At 49.5% G+C, this 23859-nt stretch overlaps 7 protein-coding genes across 7 annotated transcripts; 3 read left to right on the forward strand and 4 right to left on the reverse strand.

The window, feature by feature from the left end:
- Positions 1-1527: 1527 nt before the first annotated feature.
- An08g02330 (uncharacterized protein) lies at positions 1528-6883 on the forward strand (the record flags this gene model as incomplete). Its single annotated transcript, XM_059748878.1, has 15 exons — positions 1528-1743; positions 1910-2447; positions 2507-2733; positions 2790-3069; positions 3136-3369; positions 3422-4212; positions 4268-4430; positions 4490-4846; positions 4902-5025; positions 5083-5154; positions 5202-5317; positions 5386-6004; positions 6068-6148; positions 6204-6578; positions 6643-6883. The coding sequence occupies 15 exons, from the start codon at positions 1528-1530 to the stop codon at positions 6881-6883; spliced, it is 4434 nt and encodes a 1477-aa protein (XP_059605411.1).
- A 1120-nt stretch (positions 6884-8003) lies between these two features.
- Positions 8004-12141, reverse strand: An08g02340 (uncharacterized protein; the record flags this gene model as incomplete). The annotated part of the gene is made up of 3 exons (XM_001392313.1): positions 8004-9226; positions 9279-11420; positions 11502-12141. The coding sequence occupies 3 exons, from the start codon at positions 12139-12141 to the stop codon at positions 8004-8006; spliced, it is 4005 nt and encodes a 1334-aa protein (XP_001392350.1).
- Positions 12142-12520: 379 nt separating this feature from the next.
- An08g02350 (uncharacterized protein) lies at positions 12521-13793 on the reverse strand (the record flags this gene model as incomplete). The annotated part of the gene is made up of 4 exons (XM_001392314.3): positions 12521-13332; positions 13400-13467; positions 13553-13632; positions 13710-13793. The coding sequence occupies 4 exons, from the start codon at positions 13791-13793 to the stop codon at positions 12521-12523; spliced, it is 1044 nt and encodes a 347-aa protein (XP_001392351.1).
- A 715-nt stretch (positions 13794-14508) lies between these two features.
- Positions 14509-15457, reverse strand: An08g02360 (hypothetical protein; the record flags this gene model as incomplete). The annotated part of the gene is made up of 3 exons (XM_059748880.1): positions 14509-14687; positions 14740-15244; positions 15413-15457. 3 exons carry the CDS (start codon positions 15455-15457, stop codon positions 14509-14511), a joined length of 729 nt encoding a protein of 242 aa, XP_059605412.1.
- Positions 15458-16767: 1310 nt separating this feature from the next.
- An08g02370 (hypothetical protein) lies at positions 16768-17410 on the reverse strand (the record flags this gene model as incomplete). Its single annotated transcript, XM_059748881.1, has 2 exons — positions 16768-17042; positions 17116-17410. The coding sequence occupies 2 exons, from the start codon at positions 17408-17410 to the stop codon at positions 16768-16770; spliced, it is 570 nt and encodes a 189-aa protein (XP_059605413.1).
- Positions 17411-19023: 1613 nt separating this feature from the next.
- On the forward strand, positions 19024-19951 carry An08g02380 (hypothetical protein; the record flags this gene model as incomplete). The annotated part of the gene is made up of 4 exons (XM_001392317.1): positions 19024-19198; positions 19266-19294; positions 19371-19508; positions 19574-19951. The coding sequence occupies 4 exons, from the start codon at positions 19024-19026 to the stop codon at positions 19949-19951; spliced, it is 720 nt and encodes a 239-aa protein (XP_001392354.1).
- Positions 19952-20603: 652 nt separating this feature from the next.
- An08g02390 (uncharacterized protein) lies at positions 20604-22783 on the forward strand (the record flags this gene model as incomplete). Its single annotated transcript, XM_059748882.1, has 2 exons — positions 20604-21039; positions 21069-22783. 2 exons carry the CDS (start codon positions 20604-20606, stop codon positions 22781-22783), a joined length of 2151 nt encoding a protein of 716 aa, XP_059605414.1.
- Positions 22784-23859: the final 1076 nt, after the last annotated feature.

Raw genomic sequence — 23859 nt, forward strand, 5'->3', positions numbered from 1 at the left:
GGGGAGCGATATCCCCGATTCGATGACAATTCTCGTCGGAATTACCATCGAGTGGAGTCGAGTTCAGCCGTCCCCTTGCTTTTCCTGGTAGAATCACAAAACTGCCCTGTGATGATGACGTCTACGTCCTTTTTGAATTTGGTAGGATCAACACGAAGGGGGATTTGCGAGGCAAACTCTATCTGGCAATCTCGGTTATATCCAGGTTCACCATTCCACTGCGGGGGAAGCTGGGTTGGAAGCTTTATGAGGGATAAGATTCAATACTCAAGTGGTTAGCGGTCAGTGATCACCTTCGGTGTCAGTCGGGATTTGAATTACTTCTATCACTCGGTGTCGGCGTTAAAAGGAGCTTCCAGACCGCTCACTATTAGTTCAAGCGCCCCTTCAGTAGACTGGCTTGCTTTGAGGCAGGTAAATACTACTGGATCCCAGTACTGAACTTCCTATTTTTGATTCGGTCCGCTCGTGGCTTTTCTGCCCACGTCTGACGGATGGAACAATGGCCTGAGAACAATGGCCGGGAAGGTACACCATCACCTTAGCGAGCTTGGCCAGCGGGCTCAGTCAGTCTTCGGACGGATGGGGCTATGAGCATCGAAAACAGTGGGGGCGAACTACGAACCGGGCTTGATTTTTTTTCGTGTACCTGGTGAACTTGAGGAGCGCCTCTCATCAGCCCGATAGCCTATGTAGGCTCGAACCGAACTCGTGTTGGCTGGTCGTGGTCCCATGAGCAGAAAAGTCATCGTTACGTTACATGCGAGGGCAAGGAGAATTGATAGCCTGTAACGTTTGCCCGGGGCAAGAAAAGCAATGCTGCGAAGGGGACCGGGGGAAAAGCAAACATGCATTCAAGCAGGAAATGAGTGGAACGGGCCGAATCATCTTGCTCAAAAAGCTCGCTTTCCTTAACCATCCATGGATGCGCTGGTGCAGAGCCCAAGGTGGATCACCACCCGAGCGCCCTGGGGACTCTGCAACGTAGCTAATCGCCATCGGCAAGTACTAAGTTAGTTACAGGTGGAGTGTGGTATGGATTAATAATAATAAGTATTTCTTTTTTTTTTTCCCGAAAAAATAAATAAATAAATAAAATAACATGGAAAATGGTCCCAATCAAGTAATCGAAACGCTTGACCTAAGCGTGACAAAAAGAATAAATAAAATAAACCAAAAACAATACAAGGAGAAAACTGAGACACAGTATTAGAAATAGCATATTTATTATATCATTGTATGCGAGGACAACTGGACTAGCACTGCCCCTGATCATGAGGCCCAATTGATTAGTATTAGGTACTCCCAATGATCAGGAAACTAAAAAAGGCACATCCCTGGAGAGCTGGTAGTCTAGGCTTTGCAAGGCAAAAAAAAGGTTGCAAGTCAACCCTCAGTAAGACTCGCTGGACATAAAACCTTACAATCTACAGTGATTCCCTGCCGCCCCAAAATCATATTGTCGCATCCCACTCTGGATACCTACCTCCGCGGTTGTAAATGGAATTCCGGGTGTAGGTACTAGTCATGGCGGCACTCCTCTCTTGCCAGCAGGTGGACAACACCCTACATATTCCCCCGTCATATTGTCGGAGCGGCTTTGATTTCTCGCTGCTCTTTGAGGAGTTAATCCTGGGGGTATTACCTTTGGGCGTTGTTCTGTTGTTGGTACCCTTTCGAGTCGGTCATCTATTGGGAAGACCGCGCAAAGTCGTAGCTTCTTGGCTGGCATGGGCAAAGACAGTACGTACCATTTTCTTCTGGGAGACGGCCTCTTGCCAAAACGAGCGCATCCATCAACCTACTTTAATAGGCAGGTGCGACTCTGCCTGAATTGGCTGAACCCGTGACTTCTTAACTCAGCCCACGATCCTGTTGCTGACCATTGTATTTCATACATCTCTCACAGGTGTCATGGATCGCATTAAGCATGTTAAATTTAGCCCTGACGGTTCTATGGGCCCTTCCATCTGCGACGCGAACGGATGCCTCAGTTGCTGCGAACGCTGTAACGACGGTGGGAATTCTTCTACTCTGTGTTTTCTCTTATGCAGAACACAATTTCTCTGTCAGACCATCTTTTCTTCTCAACGTTTACCTTGGCGCGACTTTGCTTTTTGACATAGCGAAAACGCGAACGCTCTGGCTGCGACTTCCTGAGGATATCAATCAAGTTATTGCGATTATTACTTCCGTGGGTGCTGGGCTCAAGATTCTCCTGCTCCTCCTCGAAGCCACGGAGAAGCGATACATCCTCAAGCTTGAGTATGAAAACTACCCACCCGAAGCCCTCGCGGGCATCTACAACAGGTCCTTCTTCTGGTGGCTGAATTCTCTGTTCCGTCGCGGATTTTCCAAGGTCCTTGGTGTTGACGATTTGTTTGCTCTCGACAAACAGTTGGAATCCAAGAGACTGCACCGTGTCTTGAAGGGTGTGGTTGCAAAGGGTAAGATCCTCTATGAATCGCTGGAGGAGTCGAAGTTCGCAGGCGTTGACATTTGGCAGATAAGGAAAACGGTGAAACCTCGCTGTTGTTCGCCTGCTTGAAGGCGTTCAAATGGCCAATCCTAGCTGTGATTCCGCCAAGAGTCATGCTGGCTGCCCTTAATATTTGCCAACCTTTGTTACTAGAAAGGTCTCTATCATTCTCCGAGCAGCCTGTGAACAAGAGCACGGACAACATTGGATATGGTTTAATTGGCGCTTATATACTCGTTTATATTGGGCTAGGAGTGAGTAAGGTCGGCCTGTCTTCTCATCTTCAGTCTCTGACACGGCATGATGTTAGGTGACCATGGGCCAATATCAGCATCTAACATATCGATCCATCACAATGGTCAGAGGCGCAGTTGTTTCTATGATCTATGAAAAAGCGTGCACCTTGAGTACCAAAGACGCGGATCCTGCTTCCTCTGTCACATTGATGAGCGCAGACATTGAGAGAATTGTGCAAGGTTGGCAGACTATGCATGATATATGGGGTAACGCCCTCGAGATCGGTCTGGCCATCTACCTCCTCGAAAGACAATTGGGCTTATCTTGCGTCGTCCCTGTTGGTGTCGCTATTGGTAAGGCTGCCCTTTTCTGTCTCCTTGGAACTCATAGGACCTAACATTTTCTTCTCCCTCTTGAAGTGGCGTTAGTCGGTTCGCTTATAGCAATGTCTTTCGTTATGTCAAGACAAGCTAGGTGGCTCGAGGCTATTGAGAAGCGCATCTCATCAACATCTTCTATGCTTGGTTCTATGAAAGGTATCAAGATGCTCGGTCTTCAATCAGCGCTTCTTACCAGTGTTCATAATCTACGTCTTGACGAGTTGAGCATCTCCAGGAAATTCCGGAAGCTTCTGGTCTGGAATATGGCCCTTGGTAAGCTTACAGCCTTCATTATGAATCGAATGATCTGACGACAGGCTTTTAGCTTGGCTGACGCGCATTTTTGCGCCTATTTTTGCCTTCGGGGCTTTCGTCGGAATTTCTCACGATCGAGGAAACGATGCTGCTTTGACGACCTCCGTTGTCTACACATCTTTGTCTCTGTTTTCGCTCTTGTCAGACCCTCTTCTGTCTCTCGTTATGGCTCTAATGAATTTCGCTGGATCAGTTGGGTCGTTCAAGAGAATCCAGGAATTCCTCGAACAAAAGGAGCACATCGATCCGAGAAACAAGTCGACCGGTCTTTCATCCTATCCGCTTGACGAAAAGTCCCAATTAGCTCTTATCAAAGATACAGAGGTTAGCATGACCGAGTCAAGATCAACCTCTTTCCCGTCGTCAAAGGAGAGTCTTCCTTCTTCGGTTCAAGATGTTGTTACTATCCAAAACGGCGCTTTTGGATGGGACACGACTAAGGAGCCGTTGCTGAAGAATTTGACGATGTCGATTCCGCAAGGTGGACTCACTCTACTGATCGGTCCCTCTGGTTGCGGAAAGTCTACACTACTCAAAGCCTTCCTTGGAGAAGTGCCTTGCCTCCATGGGAACATCCAACTTCCCTTGGATAGTCTTAGCTTCTGCGAGCAGACTCCTTGGCACATGAACGGAACCATCCGTGATTGCATTGTCGCCATGTCTGCCTTTGATAGCCAGTGGTATAACTCAGTTATATACGCCTGTGCTTTGACTGAGGATTTTGAACAGTTACCACGGGGTGATCAGACGGTGATCGGGAGCAAAGGTGTTGCTCTTAGTGGTGGTCAAAGTCAACGCATTGTAGGTGCCCAGGCTGCATTCATGCCTGCAGATCGACTTGTACTAATATAAGTAGGCACTAGCCAGAGCGGTCTATGCTCGCAAAACTGTTATTATTCTAGATGACGTGTTCAGCAGCTTGGATGCCACGACCGAAGACCATATATTCCACCACTTGATTGGGAAACATGGTCTCCTGCGTTCGATAGATTCAACGATCATATTCGCGTCTTCTTCAGGTAAGTCACGGCTCTTTCACGATCCTGCATTTGTTTATTATCACTAATTAATCAAATAGTGAAACGCGCTCCTTATGCCGACCATATTGTCGTACTCGACAAAAGCGGACGCGTTATAGAGCAAGGAAGCTTCAAGGCCCTTGACGCAATTGGTGGTTATGTTTCCAGTTTTGCTCTTGGTCTCCCCGAGTGGGGTTACAGAGCAGATTTGTTCCCCGCATCAGGTGTTCAAATCAAAACGATAGAAAAGCCGAAGATTGCAGATACTGAGACCGAGCCCGGTGTCGATACGGAAACTCAAGGAAAAGGCGGGGATTTGTCAATCTACCTATACTACGTCAAGGCTATTGGTTGGATTCCTACCATTATCTTTATCGTGGCTATAGCGAGCTTTGTATTCTGCATATCCTTCCCAAGTACGGGCTATCAAAGCTTCTCCAATGATAAAGTTGTTAACTGACTTTGACGCAGGCATCTGGGTGAACTGGTGGGCCAGTTCGAATGAGGCTGAACCTGGCAAGCACACAGGATATTATCTCGGGATATATGCTATGCTCGGCGTTATCGGCATGATCTGCCTCATGATTGGTTGTTGGTCAGTGATTCAATCCAATAACAGCCCTGGTCATAATTCTAGTTAACTCTGTTTTAGGCAAATGGTTATTACTATGGTGCCCAAATCTGGAGAGGTCTTTCACCGTGAGCTCTTGACTACAGTGCTCAGGTATGTCCCACATAGAATGTGAGGAATGTACGCTAACTCATCAATAGTGCGCCGATGTTGTTCTTCTCCAAGACCGATAGCGGTGCTATCCTCAACAGGTTCAGTCAGGATTTGCAGCTCATCGACATGGAACTTCCCATTGCTGCTATCAACACATTTGCGAGTAGGTTTCAAGGCTGAATGAAAAAAATGAGCTTCCTAGCATGGTCGCTTACTCTTGGTTCTTACTAGCTCTCGCTCTCTGCATAGCTCAGATGATCTTGATAGCGGTTGCTTCGAAATACGCTGCTATCTCATTCCCACTAGTGATTCTCATCGTCTATCTCATACAAAAGATGTATCTCCGGACATCTCGACAACTACGGCTGCTAGACCTGGAAGAGAAGGCGCCACTTTTCTCTCATTTTACCGATTGTCTTAGTGGTCTGGTAACCCTGAGGGCTTTTGGGTGGCAACAGGCCTTGCAGGAGAAGAATGATATGCTGCTGGATCGTTCCCAAAGACCTTTCTACCTTCTATACGCCATCCAACGCTGGCTTACACTCAGCCTGGATATGGTAGTCGCAGGCATTGCAGTTTTGCTAATTGTGCTTGTTGTGGTGCTGAGGGGCTCAATCAGCGCAGGGTACGTTGGAGTGGCATTGCTAAACGTCATCCAGTTCAGCCAAAGCATCAAACTGCTGATAACCTTCTGGACGAATCTCGAAACACACATTGGCTCGATCCATCGTGTCAGAACATTCACAGAAGAAGTACCGTCAGAGGATCTACCGACGGAAAATCGTGATATACCACCGAACTGGCCATCGAATGGGGAGATCGAGTTCAAGTCTGTGTCCGCAGAGTACAGGTAAGGAAGTGCTTGATATCCCACTCACTACATCGCCTCGGAGCTTACAGTTCTCGGATATAGGGCTTCTGAACCGGTCCTTCAAGAGGTATCCCTGACCATACGGGGTGGTGAAAAGGTGGGGATTTGTGGCAGGACTGGAAGGTAAGGAACCTGACCGACGTATTGTGCAGCTTAGCCGCTAATACCATTCAATTAGTGGTAAAACATCACTCATAATGAGCATGTTCCGTATGGTGGATATCACTACCGGCCAAATTCTGATTGATGGGCTCGACATAAGCCAATTGCCACGTCAGGGAATCCGCTCGCGGATCAATGGAGTCTCTCAGAGTCCCCTTCTCATGAAGGGTAGTGTGAGAGCAAATGCCGATCCGACAGGGTGCTTTTCCGATGAAGCCATTACGCATGCTCTCAAGAGCGTGGGCCTGTATTCCAAGGTCCAGGAGAAAGGCGGCCTTGACGTCGACATTGATGATCTCTTCCTATCTCATGGCCAGCAACAGCTCTTCTGTCTCGCACGAGCCATTCTCCGGCCAGGAAATATCCTTGTCCTTGATGAAGCCACAAGCAGGTACGCACGTTCCCTTCCAACCCAGTACCCCGAGCACAGTTACTGACTCGGATTTGATGCATAGTGTGGACACCAAAACCGACGAAATAATGCAACGGATCATCCGCGAGAAGTTTAGCTCCCACACCATTCTCACCGTTGCGCACAAACTTGACACGATCCTCGACTACGACAAGGTTGTCGTTCTAGACGCGGGTCGTATAGTGGAGTGCGGAAACCCGCATACCCTGCTCTGTTCAGACAAGTCACACTTTAGCAGGCTTTATGCAAGTTTGGCGATGGATGAACAGGAGGAGTCGCCCTAGGCTTAGTGTGACTGGCTAGCTGGCTTGACGGCGTGGGGCGGCCAGCAGGGAGGTACATATGAACCATGATGGGTCACATTTCATGACGGTACATAATAAAATCTAGGGGTTAATTTAATGAAACTTTAAGCTCGATCTATCCGAGCGGGTAATTTAATTGAGTTTTTCATTCATGCGAACATGTGCGAAAACCAGATTCGATCTGTAAAGGGCCACTTCATCACCATTCCCCGAATTCTTCAAAAGGGGCGGGGGAAAGCGGATGGGCCCGATCTCTTAGCGTGTCAGGCATGCATGACTCTTGGATACCTCCACGGCAAGGAACAGGGAAGAAATCAAGGAACTCGACCCAAACTAATCCTCACCGGTATAACCACCCGGCATATAATATTTCCTCATGACAAACTAGATCCGGACTTACGTGGACCCATCCACATGTCCTTTCACACAATTCCACCAAGTCCCGGAATAGCCAGATACTGGATAGTACTAGCAAGCAATGATCAGGATCAACACTCCTTCCTAGGGATCTAGACAACTTCCTAAATTGAAACTAAGCTAACATAGAAAGAATCTTCAACATCCATCAAGGTAGAAGAAACAGTATCTAGGCCTAAAATAGAATACACCCGAACTCTGCTCCTCCTACCTTACTAGCCCGCCACTCACATACGAGTACTTTACAGCATACACACACACGATCCTTCCAGCCAGCCAGCCAGCCGCCCCAGATCGATCGATCGAGCAGGAAAGCATGCGGAAGAAAGAAAGAAAAACAAGGAAAATGTCCGGATCGGAGATATACACGATCTTACTGTTCTAGGATAAGTCCGGAGTATTCATAGGGGGATATTAAGAAAACAGGATGACAACAGGGCTGATCACGATGTAACCGAATCGAACTTGACTAGACTAGACTAGACTAGCGTAACAAGGCAACTACCTAGCTATAGCAGTAACTAAGATTCCTTCAACTCCCGTATTTATTGTGTAATAGACGATTGGATGGATTGAGTGGACGGAAAAAAAATAAGGAAAATAGTTGAACAATGAGAAAATCGAAAAGGGAAAAAAAAAAATAAAAATGATCAGGAATAGCTTTAAGCTGAAAGTAGCAAATCTACGCGAGAAGCATCGTATCATCATGATCCTGGCCTCCAGTAGCGGGATCACCGTCATCGAGGATTCCAAATTCCCAGTCGCCACGCTCGATACGGCTGACGCGATCCAGCTCGGTCTGGAACTCGCGACGCAGATGGTCCAGCGTTACGATGGCGCGACGTTGGGGGATTGTGATGGTGGCGGATGTGATGGAGGACTTGCTGTCGCGACGGCTGGAGGGACGGATGGCGGTTGGGCTGGCGCTGAGCCGACGGTGTTGGTTGGGGTGGGATGAGGAGCTGTAGGGGGTGGGAGAGGCCGGGCCACCAGTAGTAGTGGCTTCGGCGTCTTCCATGAAGACGTTTCCGTCGTCGTCGGCGGGGGCGAGACTGCTGCGACGGCGGTCGGTGAGGGGGTTGTAGGAAGAGGAGGATGGTCCGTCTCTATCCACGAGGATGTAGGATTCGCTCTTGTCGACGCAGGCGAGGAGGTTGATGAGGGAGAGGAGCTCGTGGCGAATTTCCTTGCTTTCTGGGTCGTCTTCCTCGATGGGTCGGCTGTCGTCGGTTTCTCGCGCCCGGGTGAGGACCAGATGGGTTGAGTGGTCTCGCGCGTGGCGGAGGCGCTGGACGTTGCGGTAAGCTATCTCTGCTGCGCCGCGGTAGTCGCCCCGTGCGATACGGTATGCTTGTAGGATTCGCTGGTAGTCGGGGGTGCTGTCGGCCCATTTGCTCTCTGTGTCGAGGTAGGAACTGAAGGAGGTCTGCTTGCGGGCAAGCGAGGCCAGGATATCGTCTACGTGGGAGGCGATGTTGGGGATGAGCGTTGTCGGGAAGTGAAGGATCTTCTCTAGTCCAGCGGTGCCGGGTCCTGAGGCGGCCAGGATGCCGGTGATGAGAGAGCTCAGGGCAGACTTCTGCAGGGCGCGGTCCCGGTATCTGGCCAGCGCGGAGTATGCCTGGTCGAACTGGCAGTTCTGCAGGGACGCATAGAACAGACGTGAGAGGAGGTCGGCCCGTAAGCTGGCGAATTCGGGGTCTTGCTCGCTTCCGTGCTCACTGGAAAGTGCCTGTAGCGCGAGGCTGGCGAAATCGGCAACGTGGGAGAACGAGCGCGCATGTTCGAATATCGTCAAGATGTGTTGGAAGTACTTGGGAAGACCGTTGTGGAAGCAGTCCACGGAGACGATGTCCAGGAGGGTCGAGGACATCTCGTGCAGGTTACCCAGGGGTTTTCCGCACGCTGTGCAAGGTCAGACAGAGGCTCACAACGGATAAGTGAGGCGAATACTTACAAAGAAGATAGGCAGCTTTGCGGAAATACAAAGCCGCAGTGTCGTATTCGGACATGGCAACGTACAGCCGACCCTTAACATAGGTCGCCCAGGACGTGCTCGCTTGGAAGCGGAGGAAGTCCCATGCAAGGTCGATGTTGTTCTTGGCGATGAGGTCGCATTGTATGTAGACAAGAGCATTGGGATAGGCGACTTCGCCTTGACGAGTCACCCAAGAGAGTATGTCCCGGATACCAAGAGATATCGTGTAGCTCTGGGGCAGGCCGACGGCTTGACGTGGCTTGATATCGCTGGCGAACAGATCCTCAAGGATAGTCGCTATCCTCTCGCCACCCTTTGTTGCTGGTGTTTCCTTGACAGAGAACGAGGTGACAGACATGTCGTCGGTGGCCTTCGCCGGTCTGTCAGAGCACTTGCGGGAATTCGAGCTCAGCCAAGACATCATCTCGTACTCCCTCAGGAGGGTTATAATGGTGACGAACAAGTCTGCGGCGTCGAATGTCGAGTCTTCCTCTTGCTGAACCTCACCATCGATGAAAATAATCATATATAAGAGGTCTGTCAGAGTCTTTCGCGTGAAGGCAATCGTCTCTTGGACACCGTTGACGATGACCTTGACACCGAAATGAGTGTTTACGAGGTCAGAGTCCTTTCCAGGGAAGCCCAGTGGAATCGTGTCCACAAGGGTGTAGAAGACTTCATTCTGCAAGCTGAAGATATTCAAACGCTCGTTAATGGCAGCAACCAGGCCATCGTATGTCTTATTAGAGATTTGCTCTCCAAAATCACATCGCTCGCGGAACGCCTCCATCCTATCCTGCACAGAGATGGAGGGTTCAGTGAACAGCTCTGCTTCAAGGGCACCCTGGCATGCCACTTCAAGTTCAGCAGCGAAGCTCCTCCGGAAGCTAGAGGCAACGTTCAGAAGGTGAGAGGCATCCTCGAAGAGGCTGCCGATCTCTGAATCCAGATTCCGGTGCCTCCAGCGATCAACGATCTTAGGTGCTTCCGCGCGAAGCTCTGGACCAGAGTTGTGTAAAATAAGTTCGGTTGAGCTACATTCACGGATTACAGCGCAGCTGTCGGAAAGGACCATCCACGGTGTCTCATAGTAAGCGTCATATGCAAGGGAGACTGGCTCGAATCTTCTCTTGTTGACATCATCCGCAATCTGCCAGAATTGGCGCCACTTCGAGTCCGTATCTGTCCGATACCGTGTGAAGTCCATCCCATCATCGGCGTACTTGCGGAGAGAGACAGTAGCAGCAACCGTAGAGCAGAGCCTTTCTGCAAGAGGAGCGCTTTTCTTCAGCGTGCTGGGTGATGACAGAGGTCTGAGTGCCTCCTGGTAGATAGAGAGAGCAGTCTCAAGGACCTCCGCCGAGTATTTGTTGGGCTGGAGAAGGAACTCGAGCCACTTCTCCGTCGGGTCCACCACATCAGACAAGGCCATGACAGGGGGATATTCCTGGCCACGGGTGTCCGTAACTGTAGACGCCCAATTGGACTTCCAATCCGTCACCAGTGTTTCGAAGTTGAAATGTAGCGTGAACAGCTGGTATAGGCTGCTGTTTCTCCACAGAACCCACAGCTCCATGCGTTTTCCTTCCTCTGCAGGCTTGATCTGGAAGTCGGCGATACTCCAGAACATGCTCCCGGTCGAGTCGGGATCCAGAGGCTTCAATGCAGCACCCGGGTACAGATCCTCAATAACAAGCGGCGATGTCAGGCCTCCCTTTACAGCCCAGAACTTGAAGAGCCCGTCTTCGAACGGCGAGTAGGTGACGACGTAATAACGGTAGGCACCGTCAAGCGCACGCTCCATATTAAAGACCCTAATGAAGGAAGTTTCGGACGGATTCAGCGAGTATAAAGACTCCTCCGACGGTTGCACCTCACGGTCCAATAGGTCCTTCGTAGCAGCCAACTTGTTGGTAGCAAGGTTCCAGATCTTGAGCGTGTGGTTCAAGCAGACAGCGAATACATAAGTCTGATCGGTTGTAGTGGCGATAGCATTTGGCGCGCTCAATTCAAGGGTGCGTCCTCTGTATTTTATCGACGGCTGCGCATGCCATTTGACCAGCCCACGAATCGACGAGCCCCAGGTTCTTTCGTCGAATGTCAGGGAAGACCAGTGGGAGCCTGAGACACATCAAGACAGATCAGTATCAAAGTTACATGACAACTGGTGGTGTGAAACAAAAGCAAGGAAGGTGGAATTACCATCATCACCAGACTTCCTAGTCAGGCGCAAAAGCGCGCCATTATCGAGGGAGACGAACAGCTCCAGCGGGCTGCTTGCATGTAAACGGTGCGGATAAGAGAATGTGAGAGGTGCCGGGTTGAAAGTCTTGCACCAGTCGGAGATGTTATCGTCAATTGATGCAGTCCTACGGAAGAACTCAGGGCGCAGTGTCAAGGTGTGGAGAGTCTTAGAGGTGGTGATCACGAACACGCTCAACGCTTCGTGATCCTCCAGATCCGCAAAATCAACACCTGAAGGAACAATTCCTTCCTCAAATTCCAAGCGCAGTGTGACATTGTATTCGTGGTGCTCGATACCAGCCTTGGTCAGATCCACGCACTGGATTTCCAAGATCTTGCTATTGTCGACAACTCTCCACAGATAGGTTCGGGGGTAGACATTGCGTTTGCGGAAATAGATCGAACCCTGGCTCGCTAAGTATCGTTTGGAAAATTCGTCTTCGTCCTTCGCGACCGGCTCGTCACGGTTGGGGCTTGAGATGACCGAGAATCGCGCGCGGCTTTGCGTACTTTCTTGGGTCGAGATCGGGATGTTGACGACGGTGTTCGGCGAGTACGGCCGGAGGTCGACCCGGGTATCTTTGTAGATTCTAGCCATGACTTGACTAAGGAACAGACCACACTGCACGATCTGGAGTTAATGGTCAGTTCAAGTCTCCATGGCCGATGGAGGTAATTGGAGGGAGGTGTCGCTGCACGGCGGAGTTGAAGGGCAGAAGCTGAAGCTCTTTCGGCGCTCCAGAAAAAACAGGTCTTGGCGCCGCCCCAGCAATAAAGCTGCCACCGCCTTGCCGCATCTCCGCAACTACACTAATCGATTCGATGGATAATGCGAATTGACTCATATTACGAAAAGTGATGACTAGTTGTACTGAATATTAGAATGTCCGAGGCTATTATTATTTACGCAGCCTATACATGCCAGCAAAACAACTATAATCATGAACTCGTAGCCTGAGAGTCTATCCGCGCCCTTTTCAGTCATTCTCCAAGTCCTTGGGGTTCGGGTCCCCGATACCATCCTCATTAATAGCGAACAAACAATCGCTCTCAGGGAGACATGGGCTATCGTAGATCTTACAGACCCGAGTCTCGCCCCGTCCTTTCTTCAAACTTAGCCGCGTCGTACTTGCATGCGCAATAATGTTACCACCGATTGGCTTCTTTGGATCGGGATTGAACATTGCACTCGGGCCACCATCCACCTGGGCAACGACCTGGTTCGTAATGACGACCGCAATACCAAACTCATCAGCGAGGCGCTGCAGAGTACGCATGAACTTCGCGAGATGTGTTTGTCTCGACGACAATTCACCACGGCCGTTGAAGTCCGTCCGGTACAGAGAAGTGGCAGAATCAACGACAAGGAGCGAGAACCGAGTCTCACACATCATCTGAGAAGCTTGGTTGAGTAGCTGAAGTTGATGGTCTGAGTTGTACGCACGAGCGTATGCCACATTATCCAGCACCTCCTCTCCCACCAGCCCGTATCGCTGTGCAACCGCCAACAGACGCACTGGTCGGAAGGTACCTTCTGTGTCAATGTATAGGCATTTTCCTTCTCCTCCGCCCATATCAAAAGGCAATTGGCAAGTCACAGCGAGTGTATGACATATCTGACTTTTTCCTGTCCTGAATTCTCCAAAGATCTCTGTGATAGAGCCTGTCTCAATGCCACCTCCAAGAAGGGTGTCTAACTGTTTCGAGCCTGTCGTAATTGAGATAAGTTCGTTTCGTCGCGCATGCATTTCGGTCGCGGTGGTAAAGCCCATCGGTACAAGCTTCATAGCTACAAATTCATTGAGTCAGACAAGATCCTCGCGAACGAGTTCCAATGCCACAAGAGCAATACTCACCCTCAACCAGGACTTTCGTGGCTTTCTGTTCCGAAATACCCTTGATTTGTTCCAACAAACGTTTTGGCCTGTACCATAATCAAGAACATGCTTGTGAGCAGAACTGAAAAAGGGGCGATGGCACGGAAGCAGACTGGCAAAGGATAGACGTACGTATATGCAACCGACTCAACAGTGTTGTATCCAGCATCAACAAACAGCTTAATATCCCTACTTGTCAGGCCCGAGACACCCTGTTACGAAGAGCATCAGTACATGCACTTCACCTACCCGTCATCACATATATTATTTTGCCGTTTGAATTGCTCACCTCCAGGGAAGAGAGTGGCGTGGGCGCTCCGGGGCCCGGAAGCCCATCGTCGTACTCATTCTGAGTATCGGTGTCGGCAGTCATCTTTCACACAGGGTTCAGACTTCTGTAGCGTCGGAATCCAGTGGTTTTTGTAGCTATACTGCAAAGAAGTCTAGGGGGATGGCAATAGATCTAGCCTGTTGATCGCGCGCACACGCGTCTAGATCAGTTGCGGTTTCCTGATGTGGTTCAAATCTCACCACTGAATCGACTGCAACACACGACCCGGCTTCCGTGATCAATAAGGCAGAATTGTCCAGAAATCCGTGGTTTTTATTCTATGGTGGCAAATTGCCGTTGTCGCAGCGCGTTTATTCAAGTCATGTTGAGATTGTGGACGCGTCCAGGCAGTCGCGACATCACGTGCCCAGCGGCATCAGATTGTTGCCTTGGTGGGCCATTTACCGTTCTCAGCTTAGTTGACAATTGTGAGGCCTATCCTTATGTCTACATTAATACAATACGTGTCAAGTCAAACCTGTGCTATTCGACTGCATATGGAGCACATACTTTCTCTGTATCACAAGAAAGAAAAGGGAAAAGAAAATACAATCCGTCTCCGTTGCATGTACTGCGCGCTTCCAGGGTGCAGTTGTTTCGCAACATATTTCGTCACGGTAACCGAGGCTTATCCATGACTAAACGATATCCAACGATTGGGTGATGGGCCTCTCGATAGTATTGTTGCATTTGCATGTAACTGGGTCAACAGCAGAGGCTGGCTGGAAGGATGGCAAATCAATCTGGTCACGCACGCTCATAGCATGGCATTTGCAATGCCTTGCGACCTCGTCGGTGATGGCGTTCTACGGCCTTCAAGCGTCTCCTGGTTTATGGCCCTTAGTTGATATATTTCAGCCGGGTTTGTCCGGATATTCTCGTCTATGAGTTTGCTGATTCTCCTTCTGAAACTTTCCGATGAAGTGCGGCGAAGCCCTGTGTAATATTTAGCTTGCTAAGTTCAGGCCGTTATACTTCAGGACCTTACCTTCTGGTGTTGATCTTCTTTTGTAACTGTCGAAGGGCTTCTTGACCCACGAGCTTCGCGCACCAAACCACCTTGAGCGACGCTTGTCTAAGTCAGATGAGTATTCCGGTCCAATACTAATGGGGCCATCCAGCTGGAGAGACTGGTTGGTTGGCGAGAGAGATATGTACTCAGATTGTCCGTGTTCAATGTCTAGAACCTTGGGGGAGCTGCACTGGTCATAGATGCTTGGGCTGGGTGCCGGTTGATATGTTCGCTCAAGACCTTGGATATCATCTCCTGTCAACGTCATCAACATCGGCCTGGGCGCCGACGCAGTACTTCCAGGTCTACTACCCGAGTGAGTGGTGGACTGTCTTGCCGAATGGCAATCTGGTGTCCATATGCCTTCCACTTGAATTCCCTTCTCTAAAGCTCTAGCGCCAAACGGTATATCGCTCGGTTTGGCCAGCATGGGTTGCATCTCTGCTTTCTGTCGTGCTTCGGCGGTGGCATATTTCATGGTCTTTCGCCTGTTGTAGGCTAGGACGATGAATGAGTACACCAATACCAACGCCTTGACGTGTTAGTGAGATGTATGCCAATCTAGCACTGACCCCTTACCAGAAGACCTGCGAGCGCCTGGTCAGTAGATTAGCGACATTCCTCGTTCTTGAGGCCTTTGGTGTCTTACAAAGCTCAGTTTCTGCCAGAGCGCCCAACCAATCCAGAAATTCATGGTGCGTTTTGTGAGTGTTGTGTCTTTTTGGGGAAATGCAGCCAGCGTAGATTCAGGAAAACAGTCGTGTAAATTAGAGACAAAAGGCTTCTCCTGGGTGACTTCGCTGGCGTGGATTGTAACTGTCCCAGACAGTTCTGTAGAGGACGTATGTCGAGGTCGGCTTTGCTGCTTCAGTTGTGAGCCTGGAGGGTATCCTGAACAGTGTATGGTGCTTGAAATTGGGGGGGTGGGAGATGCAGGCTACCAGGTACGAAAGCAGATAGCTGGTCCTTCGTTACAATATTGATAGCTGGGGAAGGTGCAAGTAGGCTGCAATGGGGGAAAGAAGGTTCATGAAGTGAATGCGGCATAGTAACATATGATGACAGCGGGATTCAATAGCATACCTGCCTAGACACTGTGGTCTTTCATCATTGGGCTTAAAATATTCACCATAAATAACAGTCTATCGACAGTTGGATTCAGACGGTTTCCATAGATAAAATGTTCAGCTCGAAGAGCCGGTCATCGGGGTAATGCGGAAAGCAACGGTCCTGATATATACTAATGCGGGAGCGAAGCCATACACAACAACGACCGTCTGCAACTCTTAGCATTGAACATCAACATAACACACGGATAGAGTTAACTAGTAACTAATTCACTACAGAATGGCAGATTTATGCCCAAAGAATTAGAAGGAATATTTAGTACCCATTTATATGGCCTAAAAAAAGGAAGCAAAAAGAAGAGAATAGTAGTTGCTCAGCCAAAGTGCCAACTTCCCTGTAACGGGACGGTGTAATCTGGCGACGCCATCCCGGGGTGGAAATGTCTCTGCAGAATTGCTTCCCTCAAGGGTCACTTCCATTGCTTAGCGCCTCATAGCATCGTGGATTACTCGCACGAGTACAATGACGACCCCGGGATTCGTACCAGGCACCAGTCCCGCTGGCAATTACCTAAGCAAGGTTATTGACTTGGCGGCTGACCTCCCACCGGACTATCCGTGACAGATATTAAACAATAATATCGCATCTTCCTTATATACTACTCAAAGCATGTCGTATCCACTACATATTTGCTCATTCCAAGAGCAAACTGCACTTTTCTGCACTGGGCAGAGTTCCATTTTGAGAATATAGCTTTATATTAAGTACTCTTTCAATGTGTGTGAGATTGTGACATTACGAATACACCCCAGTAAGGTTCAATGTGTAACTTCGTCTAACCCACGGTAACTGACTGGTTTACTACAATCGATAAATCTACTAATGAAGTTATCATGTTGTTTAGAGATGCGTCCTTCGTTCCTCTCCGCTCTGATACTAATACATGATCCATGCAATAGGTGAGGCGATAGTGGTTGCCTTTGTGCCCAATAGAGGCAATTCATTCAGCGCCACAACTGGTAGACAATACTTCGTTTCCCTCAAGCCACCAGTCCGCCCACATAAGGCTTCAATAGAAGCAGCCAGGCCATTAACCTCACACATCTCTAAAGCCCCTGCACCTTCTTCTTCCCACGAAACCGCCCCAGCGCTTGCATCGTCCGGAGCAGCATTCGGCGCTGAGAGAACATCTGCTCCTGTTTGGGGCGCATCTGCTACCACGGCTATCTGTGCACGACCCTTTGGAACAGGTGTGAAAGCGAGAACAGTCCACATTGGACTTACAACCTGCGACACAGAAACCCTGGTTGCAGATTTGGCCAAGGTTGCATTGAGAATTGTCGTTGCAAAGAGGGGCTGCTAATTCATCTTGAGCGGAATCGCTCAGATCTTCAATATCGGCGTCGTAGTCGCCATGAACGTCACGGCGCAGAGTAGTAATCAAATGGCCGGTTTTATCTTCACAGTAAGGTGCGGTAATTTCGCATCTGATATTCCGGGGGAGGACAGTGGCAGAGACCAGTCCGACCAAAACGAAAATCGATAGTACCGAGACGATCAGCGCCGAAAGTTTAGGCATGGTGATAGTTGATAGTAGGAGAGGCTGTGGACAACAAGATGTCAGATAAGATATCTAGACATCGACTCGATTGTGTCGCCATCTCAGACGAGAATCAACTTGCTGCCAGTAGCAAAACGTGGAGTCTGACCTATACTTTTTCAAGTTATGTGATATCTCGATCGCAAAGCGGAATGAGCCAGAATAATCACGTTGGATTGTCTCATAAAGACGATCAGATGGAGTGCAGCAATACTCATGACACGCATGTACATGGCAGGCACACCACTGCCTCCGTTATGTTTGGCAAGAGCTCCACGGGTAGGTGCCTTTAAAGGACCCGTGTTGGCCTCATACTACTGGGTCGGCAGCCTTCAGGAAGGTAATGTCGGAGGCTCTTGGCCATGCTTAACCAAATACGAGAGAGAAGAATATAGCTACCACTGGGATAGTTATACGCTGTATATGTGTCAACTGTCAATAGCAATGAAGATACATTACAATGAGCCAATCGTCTTCGGGCTAGAGCATAATCGACGCGGACGTCTATAGTCTGCTAGGCGGAAAGAGATCAACATCCCCGAGCGCTTTTTACAGAGTATGTGTTAGCACCCTCTTAGACTCTGCATCAATATAACTAGTCAGAGGTAGATAGACTTCAACGAAGCATGGTCGGCAGAGGTTGCATGTGCCCCCCTGGCTTTGACACACGGCCAATGGGATATCGTATCGGATAGATTGGCATGTATGGGGATGGGGTTCTGCAAGCCACAACTTCTGACTTATGAAAGTGACGACGCTGCTGCAAGTAAGTATGATCTACAGCGAGCTATGTCGCCTTGCTTGATATGAATGAATGTGAGAGCGTTTCCAGTGGTATTCTTCCAAGTCATTATCATGCTATTAGCATGCGGCAAGGGGGAAACAGAGCAACAAAAAACAATCATCTCAACTTAGTAGCCACCAGGGGTTTCAGAAGAGATCCTGGAAATTTAACGGATAAGGTAGGGTAACAATTGATAGTCAGAATAGAGTTGTAGCCATGTAGTAATAGCACCGTGTGGACTACGTATACGATGGCATTGTTGACGTTACCAAGACAAGGAAATGCTTAGTCAGGTGATGCATAACCCCCCTCATGAAAAGGAACATGAATGGGGCACAATGACGCTATCTCGGACACTAGTATGGAACTACAATGCCTGGGATAAAGGCGATGATGATATGCCCAAGTTCCCCGGCCTTGTTTTCGACTAGTGAGAGGTCAAAATGCCTGGCTAGTCTGGATAGGTTCGTTGCACACAACTCAGTGGCAAATCAACTGTGTTGAGAGCCATTAGGAATTTTTTTTTTTTTTCTTCTTCCAATTTTTTCTTACCCCTCGCAAAAGTCGGAACGACCCCGTCCAACAGATTGTGATTGCACCGCCAGCGGATGAACCATCCTTTCATAAATTGAACCGATGCCCGAGACCGCCGATCATGTGAGGTTTGAGCGTTGTACATCCTGGCCAGCAACTCGCCCGGTTCAGTCTCGCCATTGTTGCTTGACCACCTCATCATATTTATTCTCCTGTCAGGGACTCTCCGTCTCTTTGCGCCTGCGCGACTGCTTCCCTTCCTTATCATTTCACCATGGCGCCGTTCCGCAACTTCTTGTCCAGAAAGTCCACTGCCCCCAATGGCGGGGAAGTCAGTGCCGCTCCGAACGATAACTCTGCTAGCCAGGTCTCACTCGACACTCATGGCTCGAGTCCTTTGAGCTTCAGGAAGAGTTCCGAAAATGAGCCACCTGAATATAAACTCAGTGGTATGCCACCTGGGACCAAGTTCAATGGATCCTTTTTACCCCGCTAACTCTATCCTCTTCCCGCCAGTCGTCGACGCCAATGGAATCTACCATCCCGTATGTGAACCACTACCGTTACAATCACATGGGCGGGACTTTTTCGCATGCGGACAAGTAACTCACATGTCAACAGCCCTCACCTCCAGAGAAACAGGGCTTCTGGCGCAAGTACCCTGGTTCTCCGAGATCCTCGCACCATCGCGATCTCGTAAACGAGAACGAACCCTTCTCGATATCTCGCGAATCATTTGATTCGTATCGCCGATCATTTGTAATTACCCATTCGTACTTGAACCTGTTTGTTTTTCGCAAGAGTGACTTACACCGCGCTTACAGGATATCTCTGCCCGATCACCCGTATGCTATACCGATGCGATGCCATCTCGGACATCGCTTGACTCTCGAGTCTCCCATATAACATCAACACCATCTACGCTATACTCAAATCTAAGCAAGCAGCCGGAAGCCATGGAAGAAGAGCAATATGAGGAGGTTGCGCTCGACGACGAGGAAGTCAAACCAAAGCGGAAGAGCATCTTCTCTCGTTTTGGGGACTTCACAAACGACTCTTCACAGAACTCCAGTACCACCAAATCATCGACTCTCGGCTTTCACATCCCAGGCCGTAAGAGAGGCCCAAGCAATGTGGGCTCAGAATTAGGTACTTTCAAAGCACCGCCGGCTAATGCAGAATCGGAGGTGCATGATGCGTGATACGAGCGCAGGGGGTGTGTAACTATATACTGGGTAATTCATAATCTGTAGGCGTCTGGAAGGGGATTACCATTGAAGTGAATTATTTTTGTTTTTCAATCACCCTCGACAGTTGTGCGTGTTGCTTGTCTGATTCATTGTGTGGGTTTTGGCTTAAATCTAATCGCATTGCGCGCTGTCGGGGCTTTGCATCGGTGACTTTTGATGTTTCTTTTGATCCATCGATAGAGATTCCTGCATGCGAAACATTTTTCTGAGCCAATATAAATGACTAGATGACCAATGCCTCCTACCAAGTCAATCGATAAATCAATAAAACCAATCCTTCTAATTCACAATATTCGAAACTGCATGGATCCAGTCCAATCCATCCGCGGGAACCCAATTCATCAGATAGACACGGGCACCTCTTATCAGCAATGCAAACAAACCAAACCCAACCAAATCTCGACCGCCCTCCCCGAAAAAAGCAAAAAACGGTTAGGGAAAAAAAAGTCCATTCTCCGGACAAAAGAGCAAGCTAACCCGCGGGCGGCGTATCAATTTATATTTTTTTATTCTGTCTGATCCCCCGCTAGAGAAGTTTTCCTTTTCAAGGGTATAGCTTCCTTTTTCTACTTCTGTTTCATCCCCTAAAAGAAATATATCCACCATGGTCGGGGTAAAGCGTCGAGTAGACGCCGGTGACGAGCGCAATGGAAAACGGACCAAGACGAAGACGCCGGTGTCCGTGCCCGCAAAGAAGGCCAAGTCGTCTGCGGCTCCCGTGAAGGCATCCAAGTCTGTGTCGAAGAAGGGCGACAAGGGTGGAAAGAAGGATAAGAAGACTCCTAGCAAGAAGAAGGCGCAGAAGGAGGAATCTGAATCTGAGGATGAGGACGATGAGGATGACTTTGATCTGGATGATGTTGATGACTCGGAGATTGATGCTCTGGATGATGAGGATGACGAGGAGGATGTTGCTATGGATGATGTTGAGGAGGTCGAGGAGAAGGAAGATACTGGGAAGAAGCCCAAGTCTGCGGATGCGGATGCTCAGCAAAGTATGATTGATTTATTGATTGGTTTTTCCCTCGGTGAAAAGTCTGGTACTAATGTGTTGCTTTTTATTATTTAGATAAGTCTACGTCGCGCGAATCGCATGCGAAGCAAAAGGCCCTCCTGCAAGAGCGCAGGGCCGCCAGACCCAACGCTGATATGATCGGTCGCTCGAAGAAGCTGTGGGAGCAGCTGCGTCGCAAGTCCCATGTTCCGCTCGAGGAGCGGAAGAAGCTCATCAAGGAGCTTTTTGAAATCATTACTGGACGTGTGAAGGACTTCGTTTTCAAGCATGACTCGGTCCGTGTCATCCAGACGGCCCTCAAATACGCCAACATGGAGCAACGGAAGATGATCGCCACGGAACTGAAGGGCAGCTACAATGAGCTTGCGCAGAGCCGTTATGCCAAGTTCCTGGTCGGAAAGTTGATTGTTCACGGTGATGCTGAGGTTCGTGATTTGATCGTGCCCGAGTTCTACGGACATGTCAAGAGACTCATCAGACACCCCGAGGGGTCTTGGATTCTCGACGACATCTACCGCACGGTTGCGACGAAGGAACAGAAGGCGAACCTCCTCCGTGAGTGGTATGGCCCGGAATTCGTCATCTTTAGGGATGACAAGAACGGCCCTCCCAGTGCAGACCTCTCTAAGATCCTTGAGGCGCACCCGGAGAAGAGGGGCCCCATCATGCACTACCTCTGGGAGCTTGTCAACCAGCTGGTGCAGAAGCGCAACTCTGGTTTCACCATCCTGCACGACGCCATGCTGCAGTACTACCTTAACACTAAGCCGGGCAGCTCCGAGGCTAATGAGTTCGTTGAGCTGCTGAAGGGTGATGAAGAGGGAGACCTGGTGAAGAACTTGGCTTTTACCAAGTCTGGTGCACGGGTGATGTCGTTGAGTCTGGCGTACTCCAACGCTAAGGACCGCAAGCTCCTTACCCGCTTCTACAGAGATACCATCAAGATGATGGCCGGCGATCTCCACGGACATCTGGTTCTGTTGACGGCATACGAAGTTATTGACGATACCAAGCTTACCTCGAAGTTGATCTTCCCCGAACTTCTGAACCAGGGAATGGACGCCGAGGCACGGAACGAAGAACTGCTTTTCCAAGTGAACGACTTGACAGCGCGTATCCCCATCCTGTATCCGTTTGTCGGCGACCGGGTCAAGTGGCTTCTGCCTGACGGCGACCATGAGTTGCTGAAGGAGATTCGTGACATTCGTAAGGAGACCTCCAAGAAGGATCCCGAGCTTCGACGACAGGAGCTGGTCAAGGCTGCGTCGGCGAGCGTGCTCGAGCTCATTTCCGCACGCGCCGACTCTCTCCTCGAGACGAGCTTTGGATGCCAATTCATCTCCGAGGTGTTGTTCGAAGCCGATGGAGACAAGAGCGCCGCATTGGCCGCCGTGGCTGAGGCCGCCAAATCCAGAGCCGACACCAAGGACTCTCCGTTCGTGGGTCGGTTGCTCAAGTCACTGGTTCAGGGTGGACGGTTTAACGCTGCCGAGAAGAAGGTCGAGAAGGTGCAGCCTCCGCTCAACTTCCACGGTCTCCTTTACGAGCAGATCCAAGAAGAGACAATGTCGTGGGCCACGGGATCCAATGTGTTTGTCGTGGTGGCTCTTGCGGAGTCGGACGACTTCGAGAAGAAGGCCGAGTTGCTGAAGACGCTGAAGAAGAACAAGAAGGCGCTGGAGAAGGCGTCGTCGGAGACTAGCAAGGATGGCAAGAAGGGCAGCCCAGTCAGCAGTGGTGCGAAGCTGCTGCTGGAGAAGATCCGGTAGAGATTTTCTCTGTGTCAGTCCCTTAGCAGGGGGGCAATGTAATATTGGCTGGGATTTTTTTTTTCTTTCTTCTTTTACAAACGCATTTCATTTGCTCATCGAGGTGTTCGTTGGATTCTTATTATATTGATTCCTTTTTCTTATAGGTGATATCTCCATCTGTACAGGGTCTGTGATAGACATGGGACCACAACGAGTCAGAAAAAAGCATTTTGATATTTATTTAGCATGATCCAAAACGTAGTAAAGTATTGTATTTGTCCTACGCTTCCCCATGATTAACTATAGTATAGACACTATAAAGGTAGTATAGCAGCAAGCGCAGAGAAGAGCAGGAACAGAACAGTGGCCCATGGATGAATACGCCAAAAACGGATGTTACCGCCCCCATGGCCCCAAAACTCTGAAACCGCACGTCCCGAGTTAAATGCGCCACTCCCAAGAAGCCGGAGAAGTTGCATAGCCTTCTCCCCAGGCATCTACTCCTGATGCATCTAGCAGGTAGCCTCCCGGGGGGATGGTGTTTCAAAATCTCAGGGGAGGGGTGATCTCAGCTCTCTACGGAGTAGTCAGTAGTCATAGTAACTTAATATAGTATGGCCGAATGAGGTTGGTTCCATGGTGCAGCTGAATTTAGGCCGGACCGATCGTTAAATGACGATCTCCGGGACTGGTTGGTGGTTCAGGAACCGGGCTGGAACTGGGCTTGTTGATGATGATGATGATAATGATGAGGGGTGGAAATGAAAGTCATCTTATATCCTGGAAGTCTCTTAAGGTTAATTAAATGAAATGCATGTACTCCCGTAGCTGTCTGTGGGTAACCGAGAGGCAACAATGACCATGGCTTAGATACTGTACATCATCCCCTGTCTGTTCGGTTCCCTGAATCGGTCTCACTCCACCTTTTCCAGTAAGTGTTTAGTTGCTCCATCTCTCCCATGAACCAATAACCCACTGTCTCCTGAGGATTCTTATCGTCCTCAACCGTTGATTGAGGATCTCCAGCGACGAGCTCAGATCCCTGCCTGATTGGGGCGGTAGAGAAGAGACGAAGGAAAAGGCAAAAAAAGGAA

The sequence above is a fragment of the Aspergillus niger genome, assembly GCF_000002855.4.
Source record: "Aspergillus niger supercontig An08".
Lineage (NCBI taxonomy): Eukaryota > Fungi > Ascomycota > Eurotiomycetes > Eurotiales > Aspergillaceae > Aspergillus > Aspergillus niger.